Source organism: Sylvia atricapilla, chromosome 3 (genome assembly GCF_009819655.1).
Source record: "Sylvia atricapilla isolate bSylAtr1 chromosome 3, bSylAtr1.pri, whole genome shotgun sequence".
Taxonomy (NCBI): domain Eukaryota; kingdom Metazoa; phylum Chordata; class Aves; order Passeriformes; family Sylviidae; genus Sylvia; species Sylvia atricapilla.
This window is the reverse complement of record NC_089142.1, coordinates 32,534,108-32,550,918: the sequence shown is the minus strand read 5'-3', so window position 1 is coordinate 32,550,918 and position 16,811 is coordinate 32,534,108. Positions and strand designations below refer to the sequence as shown.

At 36.2% G+C, this 16,811-nt stretch overlaps 1 protein-coding gene across 1 annotated transcript; it reads left to right on the top strand.

The window, feature by feature from the left end:
* The first annotated feature begins 569 nt into the window (after positions 1–569).
* LCA5 (lebercilin LCA5) lies at positions 570–13,112 on the top strand. Its single transcript, XM_066315058.1, has 7 exons — positions 570–954; positions 3,410–3,939; positions 5,476–5,613; positions 6,857–6,953; positions 8,073–8,218; positions 9,800–9,938; positions 11,700–13,112. Exons 1-7 carry the CDS (start codon positions 756–758, stop codon positions 12,503–12,505), a joined length of 2,055 nt encoding a protein of 684 aa, XP_066171155.1. The 5' UTR covers positions 570–755; the 3' UTR covers positions 12,506–13,112.
* The last annotated feature ends 3,699 nt before the right edge of the window (positions 13,113–16,811 follow it).

The window sequence follows — 16,811 nt, the reverse complement described above, 5'->3', positions numbered from 1 at the left end:
TCTCATTAGGGGTTGGGGACTGGATGTTTTCCAGACAAATGGGACAATTGATTTTCAAGCCCATTATTTAATGTTGTTGGAATGTCAGAAACTGAAAAATGGAATATTTATTCAAATTCTACAAATAGCTCAATTCTAGTCACACAGATAAGTTGTTAATTCATTTGGTTAAAAAGTTTTAAAACATGTCTAAATTAGCTTCCTCAATTTCAACAAACTTTCACTTGCATTCTGTTCTGTTTTCCAAATTCTTCTTTTCCCTTCTCTAACATGGGAGTACTTTCTTATTCTAGATTTAGCTGTGTTAATACTCTGATTTCCCTTTTGGAATTGAAGTACCTCAGACGACTGAATGCAATACAAGTAGCATTCCTAGAGTGGTGCCTGTCATATTTAATATAGAAAGCTAATATAAATGTGATTACTAATATAAACAATAAGTAACACAGTGTGTGGCATAAGGTTATAGGAATCATGAATAATTTTACAGCTTCTTCACCTTTCTTTCTTAAACAACTTTTTTTCTTACTGGTTTCTCACTGGTTTTTTCTTTCTCTCTAAACTGTTACAGAAAAATGCATTCTGAATGATAACTACTGCTTGCTGAACTGAACTGCAGAGATCTCGTGCTTGGAGATGAAGAAGAGATAAACCAGGGGAAATAATCCAACTGCTGCCATTGTGCAACTAAAAGATCCTTTGTGCCAAAATGAGCAGTCTTTAAGAAAAAACTGGAAAGCCGTTAAAGCTGAAAAATGGGAGAAAGGGTAAGGAGCCCAGATTCTGAACAGGAGAGGAAATCAGACAAGGATAAAAATAGTGACTCCTATTATTCAGATGAAGGTGATACATCTCGTTCATCGAGCCAGTCGCCAGCACTAAGCTCTCCATCTACAAGCCAAGAAAAAAGACGTCACAAAACACAGACTTCAAACAGCCTGTTGCACTACCAAGGTAGGTAGGTAGCAGAAAGTGCTGCTTTGTAACTGCTCTAAAGAGTTAATTATCTTTGAAAACTCAAAAAATATAAAACTATCATGATGAGCATCTACAAATACAGTTCATATGAATTGTGCTACAGATGGCAAGTAGACAATAGCTGCTCTATTGAAAACTGAAATTAACCTACTCCTGCATAAGGAGGAGTTTTGGTGGATTTCAGACTTTTTCGTAATTTTTTTAACAAGTGAATATGGCTTTTATACTAGCCTTCTGTTGAGTCATGCTGATGCTTTCTTTATGTCATTGACAAAAAGCTCAAGGCCAGAAACCCAAGGCAAGTCCTTGCATGCAGTCTGTAAAAGGGAGAGAATTGTTAAAATGTCCCTGACCAAATAACCTACCTTGTAGAAGTCTAGTGGACTAATCTTTACAGGATAATACTGTGACTTTAAATAAACAAAAGGCCATTAATGTGGGGAGAAAAAAAAAAAAAAAAAAAGAGAGAAAGCGTTTTGATGGAAGTTAGATTCAGTTGGAGATTCTAAAGAAAGCTTTTCCTGCTTCTTCTCTGAGGGTAAAGTATTTCCAATTTGAGATGACACAACTCCACTTTGAGCTCCCTCACAGACATTGACTGCTTTTTTGATAGAGTTTGTGGAAGAGTAGAATAGTTATGCAGGCCCTGGGCTGAAGTAGAGCTATGAGGACTTTCTGCTACACTTTGACAGCTTGTTCTAAATAATTGTATACATTTTTGGTGAAGTCATAGCATGTCCTACATTTCTTGGGCATATGTTTTTGCTCATTGATAAAAGCTTGATTCTGTGTGAATAATTTGGTCTGTGTTACAATCTAGGCTGTGCCAGAAGGTCTGACCTTCAATGTTTCATTTGCTCAGGGAATTACCTCTTCAGATGCTTGACAGTGTGGGTATCCTGGTGCAACTGGTATTTTGCTGAGCTTCTCTGTGTTCACAAGAGGCATCTCCTCTGGTGGTCATGGGTTATCTGTCTGTGAACAAAAACTGTAGTTCCCACCATGCTACTTAATTTGGGCGGGACAAATGTGTGACCAGTTCTTTGTTTGCATATCCAGAATTTAATATAATTGTTACATGAAGGTATAGTGAATGTCATATTGCATTGTCTTGAATTACACTATTGCCCAATGTGACTAAATGATCAAAAATACAATATTGGTGGTGAAATTTTATGTGTGCCCTAAATAAGGAAAAATTTTTACAGGGGCTGCAAGGTAGGGTTAATGGGAACTCCCTTGGTTGATAATAGGAGTGGCATCATTCCTGCAGTGCATGTATTAGATAATCTTTTCACACTTGAATGTGACATAAGTATTCTTTGTAAAGGAAGAAAACATACCTTCTTTTGTTTGCCCAAGCTGTGGAAAAAAATGAGCAGTGAGCAGAAAACGAATGAGTATTTTTGCAAAATGTCTATAGGAAATTATAAGAAGGTATTTTTAAGCTATTATTTTTGCTGAGAAGTATTCTCAGTAGAATAGAAACACAGTGAGTGGCAAAGGGGAGGAAGAATTTGCTGTCACACACACTGTCTGTGTGCACATAACTGGACTATTGCTTTCTCCCAGCTTTCGGTCCAAAATTACAAACTGGTGCTCAGTGTACTTCTTTCAAACACTGATTTACCTTAAGGAATTATGCACTCTCTATTAATTCAGTTGTTTTAAGAGATATTTTTAGTGGATTATGTGATTTATTCTTTGAGCCTGGCATGAGAGGCGCATAAGATAGAAACAAAATGTTCAGCTTTTATGTGTGGGGATGACAATAATAATGATAGTAATAAATAGGAATGCAAGCAGTGCATACAAGTAATCAAATGAGAATACTGTGTGGAAAACAACTAGTGATACAAGAATAAATTATTCAGGGAGAACTGAATTTTCATGGGATTTATAATTTTGCTTTGGAGGCTTTTTGTATTGAGCCTTTGAAATCTGCTGTTTTGTCTGTAAGCATGGCAGCTGGATTTGAAAATACTACTGCATTTGTCTGGGAGAATTACGTCTTGCATAATACATAACTAGCTAATGCTCAGCTAATTGTTGCCATTTTAAAAGCATGTGATAATTTTATATGCATTTAGAGCATAGTATTTCTAAGCCATTTTAATAGACAATATCAAATATTAACAAATTATTACTCTTATTTCTGATACCATTTTTAGATTATTACTTTACAAGGGTCCTATATTAATGGCTGCAGATATTACCTCCTACAGTAGATCACAGGCATAAATCTCCATTTTTCAGCTATCAAAAGGAGCATAACTCTATCATATTTATGCCTTTTATTGTCTGGCTTGAAAGCTGCTTTTTCTGCTAGATATTGTATGATTGTTTCAGGCAGAGCTTGGTTCCAAGGATGTCTGAATAGACAAATTGCATTGTCTAATAGTAAACATGCTTTTTATTTTTCCTCTCTCAGCCACAAAGAAATTGGATTCCAAATATGCACCAAGCAAAAGAGGAACACGGTGGGGTTTCCGTTCTCAGAGCCTCACTAGGGATTCTCCTGCAAAAGATATAGATCTTGTTACAAAAAGAGTTCTTTCTGCTAGGCTGCTGAAAATCAATGAGCTCCGAAATGAACTGACTGAACTCCACATCAAACTGGATGAGCTGCAGAAGGAAAACAGGGCACTGAAGAGGCTTCAGCACAGGCAGGAGAAAGCCTTGAATAAGTTTGAAGATACAGAAAACGAAATCTCTCAGCTCCTTGCTCGGCACAACAATGAGATTAGAATATTAAGGGAGCGCCTACGAAAATCTCAGGAGAGAGAACGTGCAACTGAGAGACGGCTGAAAGATACAGAAGATGAACTGTACAGGAAAAAAACTGTCTTGCAGAAGCTGAAAAAGCTGTCTGCAGATAAGCATCTTGCTGAGAGAGATGACCTGGCAAAGAAACTAGCCTTAGCAGAGAGCAAACTGGAGGACAGGGAAAAAAGAATTAAGGTGGGATGACTTTCTTTTTGTAAGAAATTCTTGTACAGATATTTCTTTCCACAATGAACTGTAATTTTACATAGCTGTGGAGCAAATAGAAAACCAGTACTTTTTGGTTTTACTCATAAGTATAATCAAGTAAATTATTTCTAAGGTGATTATATAGCTGCATGTGAGGTAGATGAGCATTCAAATTTCTGTGTACAAATTAAGTGTATTTTGTCAGAATATATCCTGTGGATTTGTGCTTTTAAATGCTTTTATACCTAGCAATAACATTTTAAAAGTGTTTGCAGATGTAATGCAACTTCATGCAATCTGGTTTCTCCTTTTGGAGGGAAACAGTTCATAAAATTTTTTGGGTATTTAGGGAGCTTTACATTAAAGTTCTAAAAAAATTATATATACATATAATAATTCTTTTCCAGTTTTTGAAGGGCATTCATACAGTGTTTGATTGTCCACTATTCTGCACATCTAAGAGCTCAGCTGAACAAAATTACATCGTGTTTCTTAAATACTGAAATAATCTTTAGACCTTTCTATGGGTATCCACTATAAGAAATTTGTCCTATATATTTTAATTTCATCCAGCAAAAATGCTTATGTTTTTGTAAAGATGTCTAAGCATGTCTACACTGTAAATATGTCTATAAATTAATCTTACTTAAAAATTGTGTTTACACTATTAAATCTCTTGGTAGTTATACTACTTTGATAGTAGATATACTTTATATATTGTATATAAATTTTATATTATTCTTAGCTTAAATGATGTCATTGAGATGGCATTAAGGTTTAGTGTCTATATTGGTAATTAAACCTAAATTACATTACAGAGATAATAGATCTGGAAATCCAAGGATTAAGCTGGAAACTAAGCTTTCATAAAATAAATCCCAAAGTACCAAGATATAAATGGCTGAGTTAGTCAAACCACCTCATACTGTAGTGTTGCCATCTGTCATCTCTACTTTTATGATTAGGTATTTCAGCATTTGTAATACTGGATCATGTTAAAATGAATCATGCTTTAAAAAGTAAGGGATTTTCCTCTAGGTTTTTTCCGGCTTTTATCGACACAGCTTCACTTAAAACAGCTATTACAAGATGAGGGCATGTAAATGAAATCATAATCACAGGCTAGTTTCTAGTAGAAAGGTTAAAAATTGCTTCTTGTTTTCTTCCTTCTAATGCTGTACTTTCAGGGAAGGATATCTATTACCCATCAGTAGATTTGTCTTAGAGATCTGCAGCTCCACTGTGGCAAGAGCCTTGCAGGAAGTAGTGTGAATTTCTATTATGTCCTCAAATCAGTTTTCAGTACTCAAAAGGATGAGCTGCAGCATCTGCAGATGCCTTTCCCCCTCAAAGTTAGGATTAAAGGTTTAAATGTGTTCAGTGTTACAACAATGGTTGAGCCCATATCTAAACTCAAGACACTGGTTTACTGTGATTTTATTTAAGCAATTTGAAAATTGCTTAAATTTAAAGCTATAAAAACTATATCAGTTATTAAAAAATAAAATTTTGTTTTAATTGAAGGATCTGGAAAGAAATCTTGAATTAAGTGGTAGCAGTTTTCAACGAGAGTTACATTCAAAGAAAAAAAAGTTGTACGAGGCTCAAGAAGAAAACAGAGTTCTCCAAGAAGAGCTTAATCAGCTAAATCAGAAGCTGAAGGTAAAATGTGAAAGGAATAGAAGTTGCTAACCATGTTCTGGGATTTTTATCTTTGGAATTATCTGTAATCAGGTTTGAATAGTTTACCAGTGGCTGCAATCTCTGATGTGTACTTAATTATATACCACACGTGAGTTCTTTTCCTGCATTAAATTGAAATGTTCTGTGCTCTGACCCTACAGTGTTTATAACAGGAATGTCGCTGTGTTAATCATTATTGTTAGCACTAGCCAAAAATAACCAAGATTAAATACATAGCCAAACATTGAGAATAAACCACAAAATCTATGGAAAATTAGGTTTTGAAGGCTTGAATTTAAAATTAAATTTACGGGTGCAAGTAGTGCTTTGTTACTAATATGCTTGCATTACAGTAGGCTTGCATGAAGATTAATGTAATGTATTTGTGATATCCACATATGTTGCTAAATGTTTATTTGGACCCCACACTACCATCATTTTTGTCCAAATTCTCAATAAAAGTACTTAAAATATTGTTATATTCTACTTAGTTTGTCTTTAGAAAAAAAAAAAAAAAAGTAAGATTTGAGCTAAAGTACCTGGTTTCCAGGAGAATTTTCCTGAAACTCCAGGTCTCAATATGCTGGAGATTCACCAGTCTACCATGTTCCCAGCTATCCAGCAAATAGCAGTAGTGTTAGTAGCTCTAAAATATTTAGATTAAGAGTTTTAAGCCTGATTTGTTAGTGGAGCGTTTACAGTTTGAAAACCTTTTCATAGTCAGATAAATTCTGATTACTCACTGTTCATTTCTGTATTTTTATTCAGTAAATGTGCTAAAAGAGAAGTATGCCTCTATCTCTGTGATGTAATGGGCCTCTGCTAACTGATGCTGACATGCTTTGTGACAAGTATCATTGCTTGCTTTGAAATATTTAACTCTCACCTAAAATTCAGTTTTGCAGTCTATACATATGGTGTAAGTTTTGTTCATGTTTATGAAAGCACTGGCATTTAGTTTTATTTTCACTGCAGAGATGGGTTCTTTTCCTCCATAATATTTTGCTAAGGAGTTTTTTCGGGGGAGAAAGTTGTCTGCTTTCTCACAGCATAAACAGAGTTAGGAATGTGATTGTTATCCTTAAAACACTGGATGAAACAATTGTTTATACTGAAACAAATTTATCACCATATCTATTTTTAATTTCATTTACAGCTTTCCTAGTGACTGGTAAATGAAATACTAGTAACTCTTTCTTATACCTACCTCTTTCATTCACAGGAAAAAGAAAGGGAACTTGAAGCAAAAAATATATATGCTAATCGTATGTTGAAGCCATCACCTAGAAAAGACACGGAAATTGTACAGAGAAAAAGAGGTAACTTGTATAAGGCCATAAAAGCAGAAAAATTATTAGCATCACTTTGAAATGTCTCAGCCGAGTTATGCCTTTCATGCCACTCAGTGCTCAAGCCTGACGCTGCTTGTTCAAGCACATTTACCTTTTTGTGCTTCTTTCAGCACAGCACTGGTTACAAAGCATTGGTTTTTTGACTGCTCTGTAACTGCAACAGAGCCAAAACACAGAACTTCATCAAATAGCAGTTTTAACTCCTTTCATACCAGAAGTTCCTGGGTAAAGGAGGGGAATGTTGGTAGCAAAATATCCAATATAAGATAGATAATATTTACTTGACAGTAAATAAGAGAGGCTTTAAAAATATGTATCTTCACTGCTAAAAATATTTTGGTGATCTGTTAATTTATTTTTTACTAATTCAAATGTATTGTGTGCCAGGGGAGGTGCACTCTTTTTTTTCCTCAGAGTATATGTGTCCCAGAACATAATCTTCTAAAAGTATCAGTGCAGTGATTTCTTCTGGTGTGACAAGACAGTCTCAAACCTTATCTTCCCCACATAAATATGTGTATCTGTGTATCTGTGCTTAGACAATTTTCACTGGATCAGTAGAATCTACTTGTCAGAAGAGGCAGAAATTTATGGGACTGTTTTAAATATTTAATGCCAGTATTTCAAACAGTTTGTCTGCTGCTCGTTTTATTATAGATGCTCTACCATTATTCCATTTTAGGTTCAGATTTTTTTTTAAATGTCATTCCATAGGGATACGTATATGTGTTTCAAAGATTCACGTAAGTGAATTTTAATTTTATGATTTTGATTCTATGAAAAGCAGTAAAGTAAATGAGATATTTTGTGGGTTTTTTTAACTAATATTCACTGCACTGTAATGACCATATAAGTAGCATTAGGGTGAGGTTTAAATTATTTTTAGTAGAATTTTTGCATGCATATTTTTTATGATTAGGTTTTACAGATGCCGAAAGCAACTGTGTGAGACTCTTTAATACTTTCCACTTCCACTGACTTCAGTACAGTCTTTTGTTTGCTGCAAACCATGAAAAATGAGAGACAAGTATACAGTGGGATATTTTCAAGTGGAAACACAATTTAATTAGTTTGTATTTTCTACAGCCAACAATCAAAGTATTAAAAAGGGACCACAGCTCACAAAAGGTGTACAAACCAGTGGATACTTCTCACCAGCAGAACTACTTCCAGAATCAGAACTTGTCTGTGGTGACACAGCAAACAAGAAAGAAGGATTTCTTCCAAAAATAGTGAGTTCTTTAAAAATTTGAGACCCAGTCCATGGAATTCACCTATCAGATTGTAAAATGCAGAGCTTATATTTTAGAAAATGTGTAAATATACATGTGTAAATACATAGAAAATACAATTTCAAAAACATTCTGTTCTTTAAGACAAGATCTACCTCTCTAGAAATATACTCCATTTTTTATCATATTCTCTGTCTTACTGAGAGCCATCAGTTTTTGGGTTTTTTCCTGCCACTGTTACTTCTTTGAAGTTTTTAAAACTCCATTTTAGGTTTCACCCTTTTTCTAATGCTTATTTAGGCAATCTGTTAAACAGTGATGGCTGCCTTCTCCCTGTTTTCTCTTTGGTCTTAATTATGGTTTCTTTTACTTTCCAGAATGGTTTTACAATGCATAAATCGAACACTTCCTCTTATTGTCACAGTGATGGTATTTCTTGTGGTTTTGCAGCTTTGTCAATATGCTTGGGTTTTTTTGGTTTTTTTCATTTCCCTTTTTAGTACAAAATAGTACCAATTAGAAGTATTGCTAACATTTTTGTGACCCCAGGCTAAAATCAGAGATTTGTAAGGTATAACAAATCAGAATGACACAGGTTCTGCTACAAATTGTACAAATTCGAATTACATGAGTCTAGGACCTTTTTTCAGAAATAATGCTCTGAGGATGGTCCTGGCTGGCTTCCTGTTAGGGCTGAAGATTTTTTCATGGCAATTTCATTTGTATGTTCTCTCTTCCCAAACCCTTTCTTTAACTATGGATGTAGTTTAATGCATTCTTCCAGTATATACCTAAGTGTGTGAGAACCACACATTTGGTACAAGTGCAGCTCATGGAGTCCAGCTCTGTGTTCTCTATATAGCTACTGCTTTAAGTAGTGTAAATTAGATTTGGGTAGTCTATGCTTTCATCAGTTTTTAAAGTTAAGCATTTTAAATACCTGGCCACCATCTCCTTATGTAGTTTATAATTTTTATTATAACAATTACACCCTTGTATAAGAAGGAAAAAAACTTGAAGGTTTTTTGGCTAGCAGTCATCTTTTCTTTGTTCATTAAGTAGTAGCTATTTATCTTAGAAGGATATTTTTAATCTAGAAGTTTATTTTATTCTAAAATAAGCACAATCTACAAAATTAACTCCCTTGTGTTGGATTATGCTGACTTTCTCTTCACTTCATTGCCACTGCATTTCTGTGTTAGTGATTTTTACTGCTGATGTTAATATCTTTTCTGCAGGTTCTTGCCTTTTACATATGGATGTATAGTCACTAGCTAAAATTGTCATCTGAGATTAAACCTTCTTCTTCGATTGTTTGTTACTTAATACTCCATAAATTTAAGTACCAAAATGAAATTGTCTGAATCTACAACCCACTCACTTGAGTACAAAGGTCAGATTGTGCAAGTAGAGGGCAACTAATAGCTTGCTTGTTAGGAGAGCGTGATGGTGAAATGTGGCCTTCTATTAAACTCCTTGAAGAAGACAACTCCTGGTTTCTAAGGAGAACCACCCTGAGAGTGATAATTTTGCTTTATGACATTGGAGCATCAGCTTCAGTTTTCTATTAATTTATTTCAGGAAAAAGAAACTCAAGACAAAGGATGGAAAGAACAAACAGAACTCCTAAGACAAGACCAAGACAGGGAGAGGGAAGAGAAACTGAAACATTTTCAGGAAATACAGACTTTAGAGGAGAGGGTTCCAAAACTTCCTGACGGTAAGGAAATGGGCAGCTGAAGGCTGAAAAATGCGCCGTAGAATACTAATCAAGTGAGACTGCTGGTTTCTGGTGGGGAAGGCAAAATGATTTTCAGAGATCACTACAGTGGAAAATTATTTTCAGTTATATTATGCAAAGAAGAATCAGAAAGAAATACAGGATATAGAATAATCTGTGCCCTGTACTCCACTGTGATTAAGTATGCAGCAGCAAAAAATGCTGTCCACAAAAAAATTTTGGAGTTGGAGAGATTGTGCTTTACAAAACAAGAATGACATAGAAGGTAAATGCTGATGTTATCTCTGACTTGCTAAATGTTATTGAGATATGAAGTAGATTTTTACTATTATATTCCTTAATATAGCCTTTTTTTCAGTACTTTCTACTGCCTTACATAATTTGAAAATTTAGTTTCTCTGTTCAGGTCTGGTTATCTGAATAATTTGGTGTGACTGTTTGAGAAATGTCAGTTTCTATCATTATAAATTAATATCGCTTTTTTATTCATTTGGTTTTCACAGCATCTTAATGACTTAAATACACAAGTCAATCTCAAGTATTTTAGATGGACTGCAATGCACCCTGTCATGTAAAGAGCTCTTTCAGTGATTGCAGTTAATGAACAGTAGTACTTATTCTATATGACAAGAATTCTAAAAATCTAAAACTGCTTTCAGAGGTAAAATCTGTGAAAAATCTTCTGTCACAACTTGCATAAGCCAAGAATCTGATTTTATATCTCTGAATAAGATGATTTAACCACCTTACCCATCATAGAGTATAAGCTGGTATTTCCTCCACCTTACAGACAGAAACATGCCTCTTCACTTAACTTGTATAATGATCTGCTATTGAAAAAATATCTGTGTTAAATATATTAACTGAACTACTGCAATTGTTTCTGAAAGCCTGAGCTGAAGTAGAGTAGATAACACGGAACTTTGTGAGAACGTAAGTCAGAAATCTGAGGAAAACGTTCAAAGGAAAATGCCACTATGTTGGAGGGGTCAAGTAGTCATATTCCACTTTTGCCCAAATACACATCTGTTATCTTGGGGAAAAAAATATTTTGAAGAGAGAAATATTTGAGAAGCTTCCTCCTTCTACACATAAGCATTTCCAGATTCTGTCTGTAAGTTGCTGTTTTGTAGTGTTTGGTGTCCCTCCATAGTCGTGCGCAGTCCCTCTGAGTCCACACAGTGATGCACAGAACACTCATGTAAAGGTCTTTTCTGTATGCAGCTGATGCAGGATATTTTAAATCATTCACTGCTTGACACAGGTGATGACTCCTATGACTTTGAGGCCTGATAGCTTGAAATTGTTCCCTTTATGGAAAAAAAAAAAAAAACCCAGACATATATCCCAGTACTGTCCTAATGTCAGGGGTGATGACAAATAAAAATAAAGTACCGTGTAAGTAAGAACTGTTAAAATCAGTAATATTGTATTCATTTTCATTCGAACTCAAGAAATAGGAAGGCAATTGGCAGAAATCAAATTGCTTCAAAAATTCTAAAACATGGGTAATGTCTCAATGCCTTTGAAAGATGACAGTAAACTTCTATATCTTATCAGAGAAGCAGGAGTGGATTTAGTTGCAGTTTTTGAAGAATTTATTTTTGCAACAGGAAAATGACATTATGCATAGAAGAGCATACGAAAAACTCAATGACTTTTGGTTGCATTATTTTCAAAATCTTATAAGGGTATTTTAAAATTAAGACATTTTAAATATTGTTCAAACATTTTTTGCAGAATGGCAAAGGAAAGAATATGACAAAATTAAAAAGGAAAGCAACTGTTTATTGGATAAAGAAGAGAAAATAAAGATGGAGACAGAAATCCACAAACCTGAAGTAGAGAGAGAAAGCATTGAAACATTGGAAGAGCGGCAAAAAAGAGAGTTCCTGCTTGCTAAAATGCAAGAAATTGATAGAGAAATTCAAAATACAACAAAAACAAAACCAACTTCCCAAGCACCATTCATAAATACAGCAAGAAAATCTGATGCCCTGGAAAAAAAAGAGAAAACTAATCCATTCTTTGAGATTCCTGGGAAGGTTACTAATGGATTTCCTGGAAAGGACAGCCGGGATGATGGCATAAGAGCACAAGGGCAGAAGCAACGAAATGTTAGGACTGTAGATTTAAGTGGTGAGTTAGCTTTTGGTAGTTATATACCTTCCTTTGGGAAGGGATCAGGGAGACCAAGTTGGCTCACTCAAAAAAGTGACAAATTAGAAGAAATTGTTCAGGAAAATGCAGATTTTGATAGTAAGAAAGAAAATAAGTCCAATTTAATGGAACAACTCTTTGGAAACAGTGCCAGTACCATTGTTCTTTCTAAAAATAACAATACACGACCTTTGGACATAGACTGGGACTCTAGTAATAAGCCTTTTGTTGATAAAAACAGTAAAGTCAAAGTAAAAGAAGACAATGGGCTTTTTGGTGAAGGAAGAAGCCTAAACAGACCCCGTCTGCAGTACACTACACACAAGCCAGGAGTTAATACCCTTGGTTCTTTAGAAGATGAAATTGAAGAGGTAGTCTTACAGTGATCGTGTACTATATGTTTCATATGTAAATACTGAAAAACTATTTTCCTGTAATATTTATTAGATGTAGATTCAAAATATTTCAGATTTTGTAAAGCCTTATGAAGGAACAATTTACATAAATGGGTATGTGTATAGAAGAGAGATGCAGAGGAGAGGTGCTTGGAATTTTTTTACCTGTAGGCTGCTCACAGTATATACTGCTTTTCATTTGGAGTATTTCTTTTAGGCCTCAGATACTTTCTTTCTCAGGCATTTGGAGAACCTCTTAACTGTGCCAGGAGAAGGAATGTGTAATATCAGTCATGAAATGAGTAGAAGAGACATTCTTAGCACTAATTCTCTTAGAAAGAGAATATTTTACGCTGCTGTTATGCTATCTCAGAGGAATATCCAGCAGAAGCACAATTAACTCAGGAACAGTTCCTCCCTCCTTTTGCATAGGTTTCTTGTGGACCTTACTACCAAATGTGTCTAACTCTTCTCACATATTCAGATTATATTTGTTATACAATGCCATATTTTGTAATTTTTGAATTTTCTATGTAAAATTCCAATCAGTACTAAGTAATTTTTTAACAAAATTGTTTTATTAAATGAGTTGGGTAAATTTATTGTGTGTTGATCATCTTTAACACAAAGGTCTGACTTTTTATATCATAATATGGATATTGGGGGCGAGTTGGTTGCAACTTTTCTCGGGATGTTATTTACCGGTTGGTGCTGTGTGCACAAATTAAAAAAGATAGGCAATTAATTATTTAGCAGAAGCATTCCAGAAAATAAGGTGAAGGTCGTTCCTTAAGCTGAAGGTCATTCCTTACTACTGCAAGAGATTTTGAAACACCTCTCTGATACGCTCCTCTGAGCCTGATTCAAAACACACTAAAATACAGAGAACTCTTACAATTTAAAGATGGATTGAGTAAAGATTTTTCTGAACACAGGGACTCTTCTGAAGAGAAAGGCTGGTGTCTTAATCATGCAGTAACCCTCTTTGCTCCTCCCATTCAGAAAGAAAATTAGTCACAGATCCAGATCCAGGCTGTGGTACAGTTCTCACCAGGTGCTTGGTAGTGAAGAGCAGCTCATGTTCACCTGCTTGCTTACAATCCCAATTACAGTCATTGTAATATTGCAGAGCTTATCTGGCTCATTTTGCCTGCAGATGGACAAAAAAAATCTAACCAACAACAGTGAATTTAACTCTCTTTTATTTTCCTCCTATGACTTTTTGTTGTGAATACTATGGTGTAAGAGGTAGGAGAGGGCTGTGGGTAAACACTGCGGGTGTTTGGGTAGTTACTTGTCCTGCCTGTGGGTGGTGCTGCCCGTCTGGAATCAGGTGCTTTGCTTCTGAAGATGACATTGAGGTGGATTGTTTATTTCCTGGGGTTGAGGATTCTAAGGCATAAAACAATAATGTATCTGATGCAGTTATTAAGGATAATTTAGTGTACAGAGGAGACTATTGGTTTTGTTTCTTTGCAAATCAACTCATTAACATCAGGCAAATTCAGATTACACTACTACTCAGCACAACTCTTGTGCTGATGTGCCCTGCTATTTCAGTTACAAATGTATAGTTTTTAAGCTGGTTTTTTTATTATCAGCCCCTTCTTAAGTTCACAAATATTCACATCCTGTTACCAGCCTCTTCCTAGCACAAACACTGTGGTGATTCACACCAAAAATAGAAGGTGTATCTGCATTAGAAGGTGAAAATAAATTGATCTGCTGGAAACAGTATCACAGGTATAATTTCCCTTTTCCTCTCATGGCTGTCCATCTCTACAGCCTGTTCTTTTCTCTTGCTGCACTTTCTGGTTTTAGAGTTACTGGCACAAATACTATTGCAGATAAAATGTGTAAAAGCAGAGGTAATCTTCTGATTGTGGGAGGAAACGTCTGTGTCCTTGTAACATCTGTAAGTGGCATTTCCGCTATGGAGTAACAGTTTTCTGCTCACTGGAAGAAACTTATTCAAGGTCTTAAAAGGCTCTGTAGACCTTACAAATCAACCTTACATTGATCCCCTGTAGTCCTCTGGACCCCTGGTCTCAGCTGCTATAGCTGGACAGTCTGCATGTTGCTTTTTATTGGTTGCAGTGTCTTAACAGAACTTGACTGACTGCAAAAAAATCCAGCTTTTGCAGTAAGAAGTAGGTCACAACAGTTTTGATGATGATTTGTGTATGATTTGATGTTTTTGTCCAGTTGTAGGTTCTGTTTGATGTTTAGACCATATGGCTATTAAATATGTTCTTACTTTCCTTCTGAAACACCAAAGGTGATGGAAGAAATTCCTTTATTCCAACAAGGAAGGATCATTAAAGTTTGATTAAAAGTTTTAGTGGAATATTTAGGGAGGTTATTACTGCCCTGGAAAAAATGGGCTTACAGTTCTGATCACCAAGAGAGTGGTCATCAAACAAAAGTATATGACGAGCATCTGATAAGGGAGGTCAGGTGTCAGGGCTCACCTGACAGAGGAAACAGGGAATTTTAAGAAGGAATATTTTTCTCTTTGAAAGAGATGAACTGTTGAGTGCATCGGGGGAGTATAAAAGATATTCTGTAATCCAGAAGAAACGTGAACTGCTGGAGGAGAACTTGGGAGACCCTTCACAACTCTGAACTGAAGCCTCTCAGCTGAGGGAAGAAAAGGGAAGTGGGAAATGCTTAAACGTCTTGAATATTTTTCCCAGATCTGTGGTATCTTTGGGCTAGCTAAAAACTGAAAGGGAAGCGAGGGGAGAGAAGCGATTTTCCATAACCTTACGGGATCCTATGTTTGTGGCTTTGCTGTTTCTATTGCACCCATGTGTAAAGAGGTGAATTGCAAATCTATGATGCTTCCAAAATGAGGACACTTAGAGAGGATGAGCTTAGGCTGCTTGGTAGCCTCAGGTTCATTGCTGGTCCCAAGACAGAAGGTCTTATCCAGCCGGGCCTGAGCCTATTTGCACTGTCAGGAGATGGGACAGAATATCTAATCTGGCATGTTAGCAGTGTGAATTTGTTCTTGGGACAGGTGGCTACAAGAGCATCAGCAGGGCTTTTGCTGATATTTGTGCTCTAGAAAGTGCTTTGGGTGAGCCTTTGCTGTTCAAGAAAACAGTAATAAATTCTGCATAGTGGTCTGAAGCAGAGCCCAGCACAAAGCAGCGTGGCAGACACGAGTGCCTGCAGGAGAGCCATGGTTGCAGAAGGGAGGTTTTGTTCCCAGCATCGCACGGCTTCGCTAAGCCTGACCTACTCTTGTTCCAAGATGACAACTTTAAGCATAAGAGATGCCCCAGGTGACATTGCTCATTTATAAAATTCCCTTTTGTTGGATCAAATTTAATGTGGTCTCCTGTTTCGAATTATCTCTTTGATTAGCTGCAAAGTTTTGATGTCTGCAGGAGGAGAACAATTGCATCAGTGTGCGCTGTCAGCCGGGACTTGTGGCTGCTGGGGAGTTGCTAGGATACCTCTCTAAAAGGTACGATTCACTTGATTAACCACCAACCCGGTTTGCATGAGAAATATTTTTTCTATCTTTGTTTTGTGCTACCATCAGCTGTGCATTAGATGTGCATGTGTGTTTACAGCAGGCTACAGGTTGATTTTCATGTGTGTCTGTTTCCTCCTTTTGATATGCAATAAAACCCTCTCTGCTTCACAGCAAAGAATCCAGAGCAGCTATAGTAGCAATTCCAGTAATCTGTGAAATGAGCTTTGCTTCCAGAGGGGAACATCAACCTAGAGAACCAAGGGAAGGTTTGACTTTGGATATGGATTTTTGGCATTATAGCTAAAGCTTCACTTTATATCTGTGAAGATGCAAGGGAATTTTTCATCTCCTATGTATTATTTTCTTTCCCTAGTCTGAGCAGGGGGTTGGACCAGATGACCTGACCTCAACCAAAACTATTCTATGATTCTGTCATCCTTGCCACATTCCTCTTGTATTAATGCTCCTTTGCAATGGAAATGGCTTGCACAAAGCTGCTTCGTTCTGCTTGCAAAAGTTTTCTTGGGACACCTCCTGTATGCCTGTCTGTTCCTGGGTACAGGAGCATTGTATTTAGGATGCAAACCTTAATTCAACTTTCTCCCCAGTAGCTGCTTCCTACATGCTTATCGAATGCCTTCTTTTTACCTCCATTTTCCTGTTTCCTGAAACATTTGTTCAAACATCAGAGCATCTTGCCATGATTTCTGTGAATCCTCCTTTGTCCCACAACTCTCTTTCTGCACTTTCCCTCAGACTTCCATAAACTCCTTTTTGCTGCTTCCACCATGTCTTTCCTCCGATGGACCA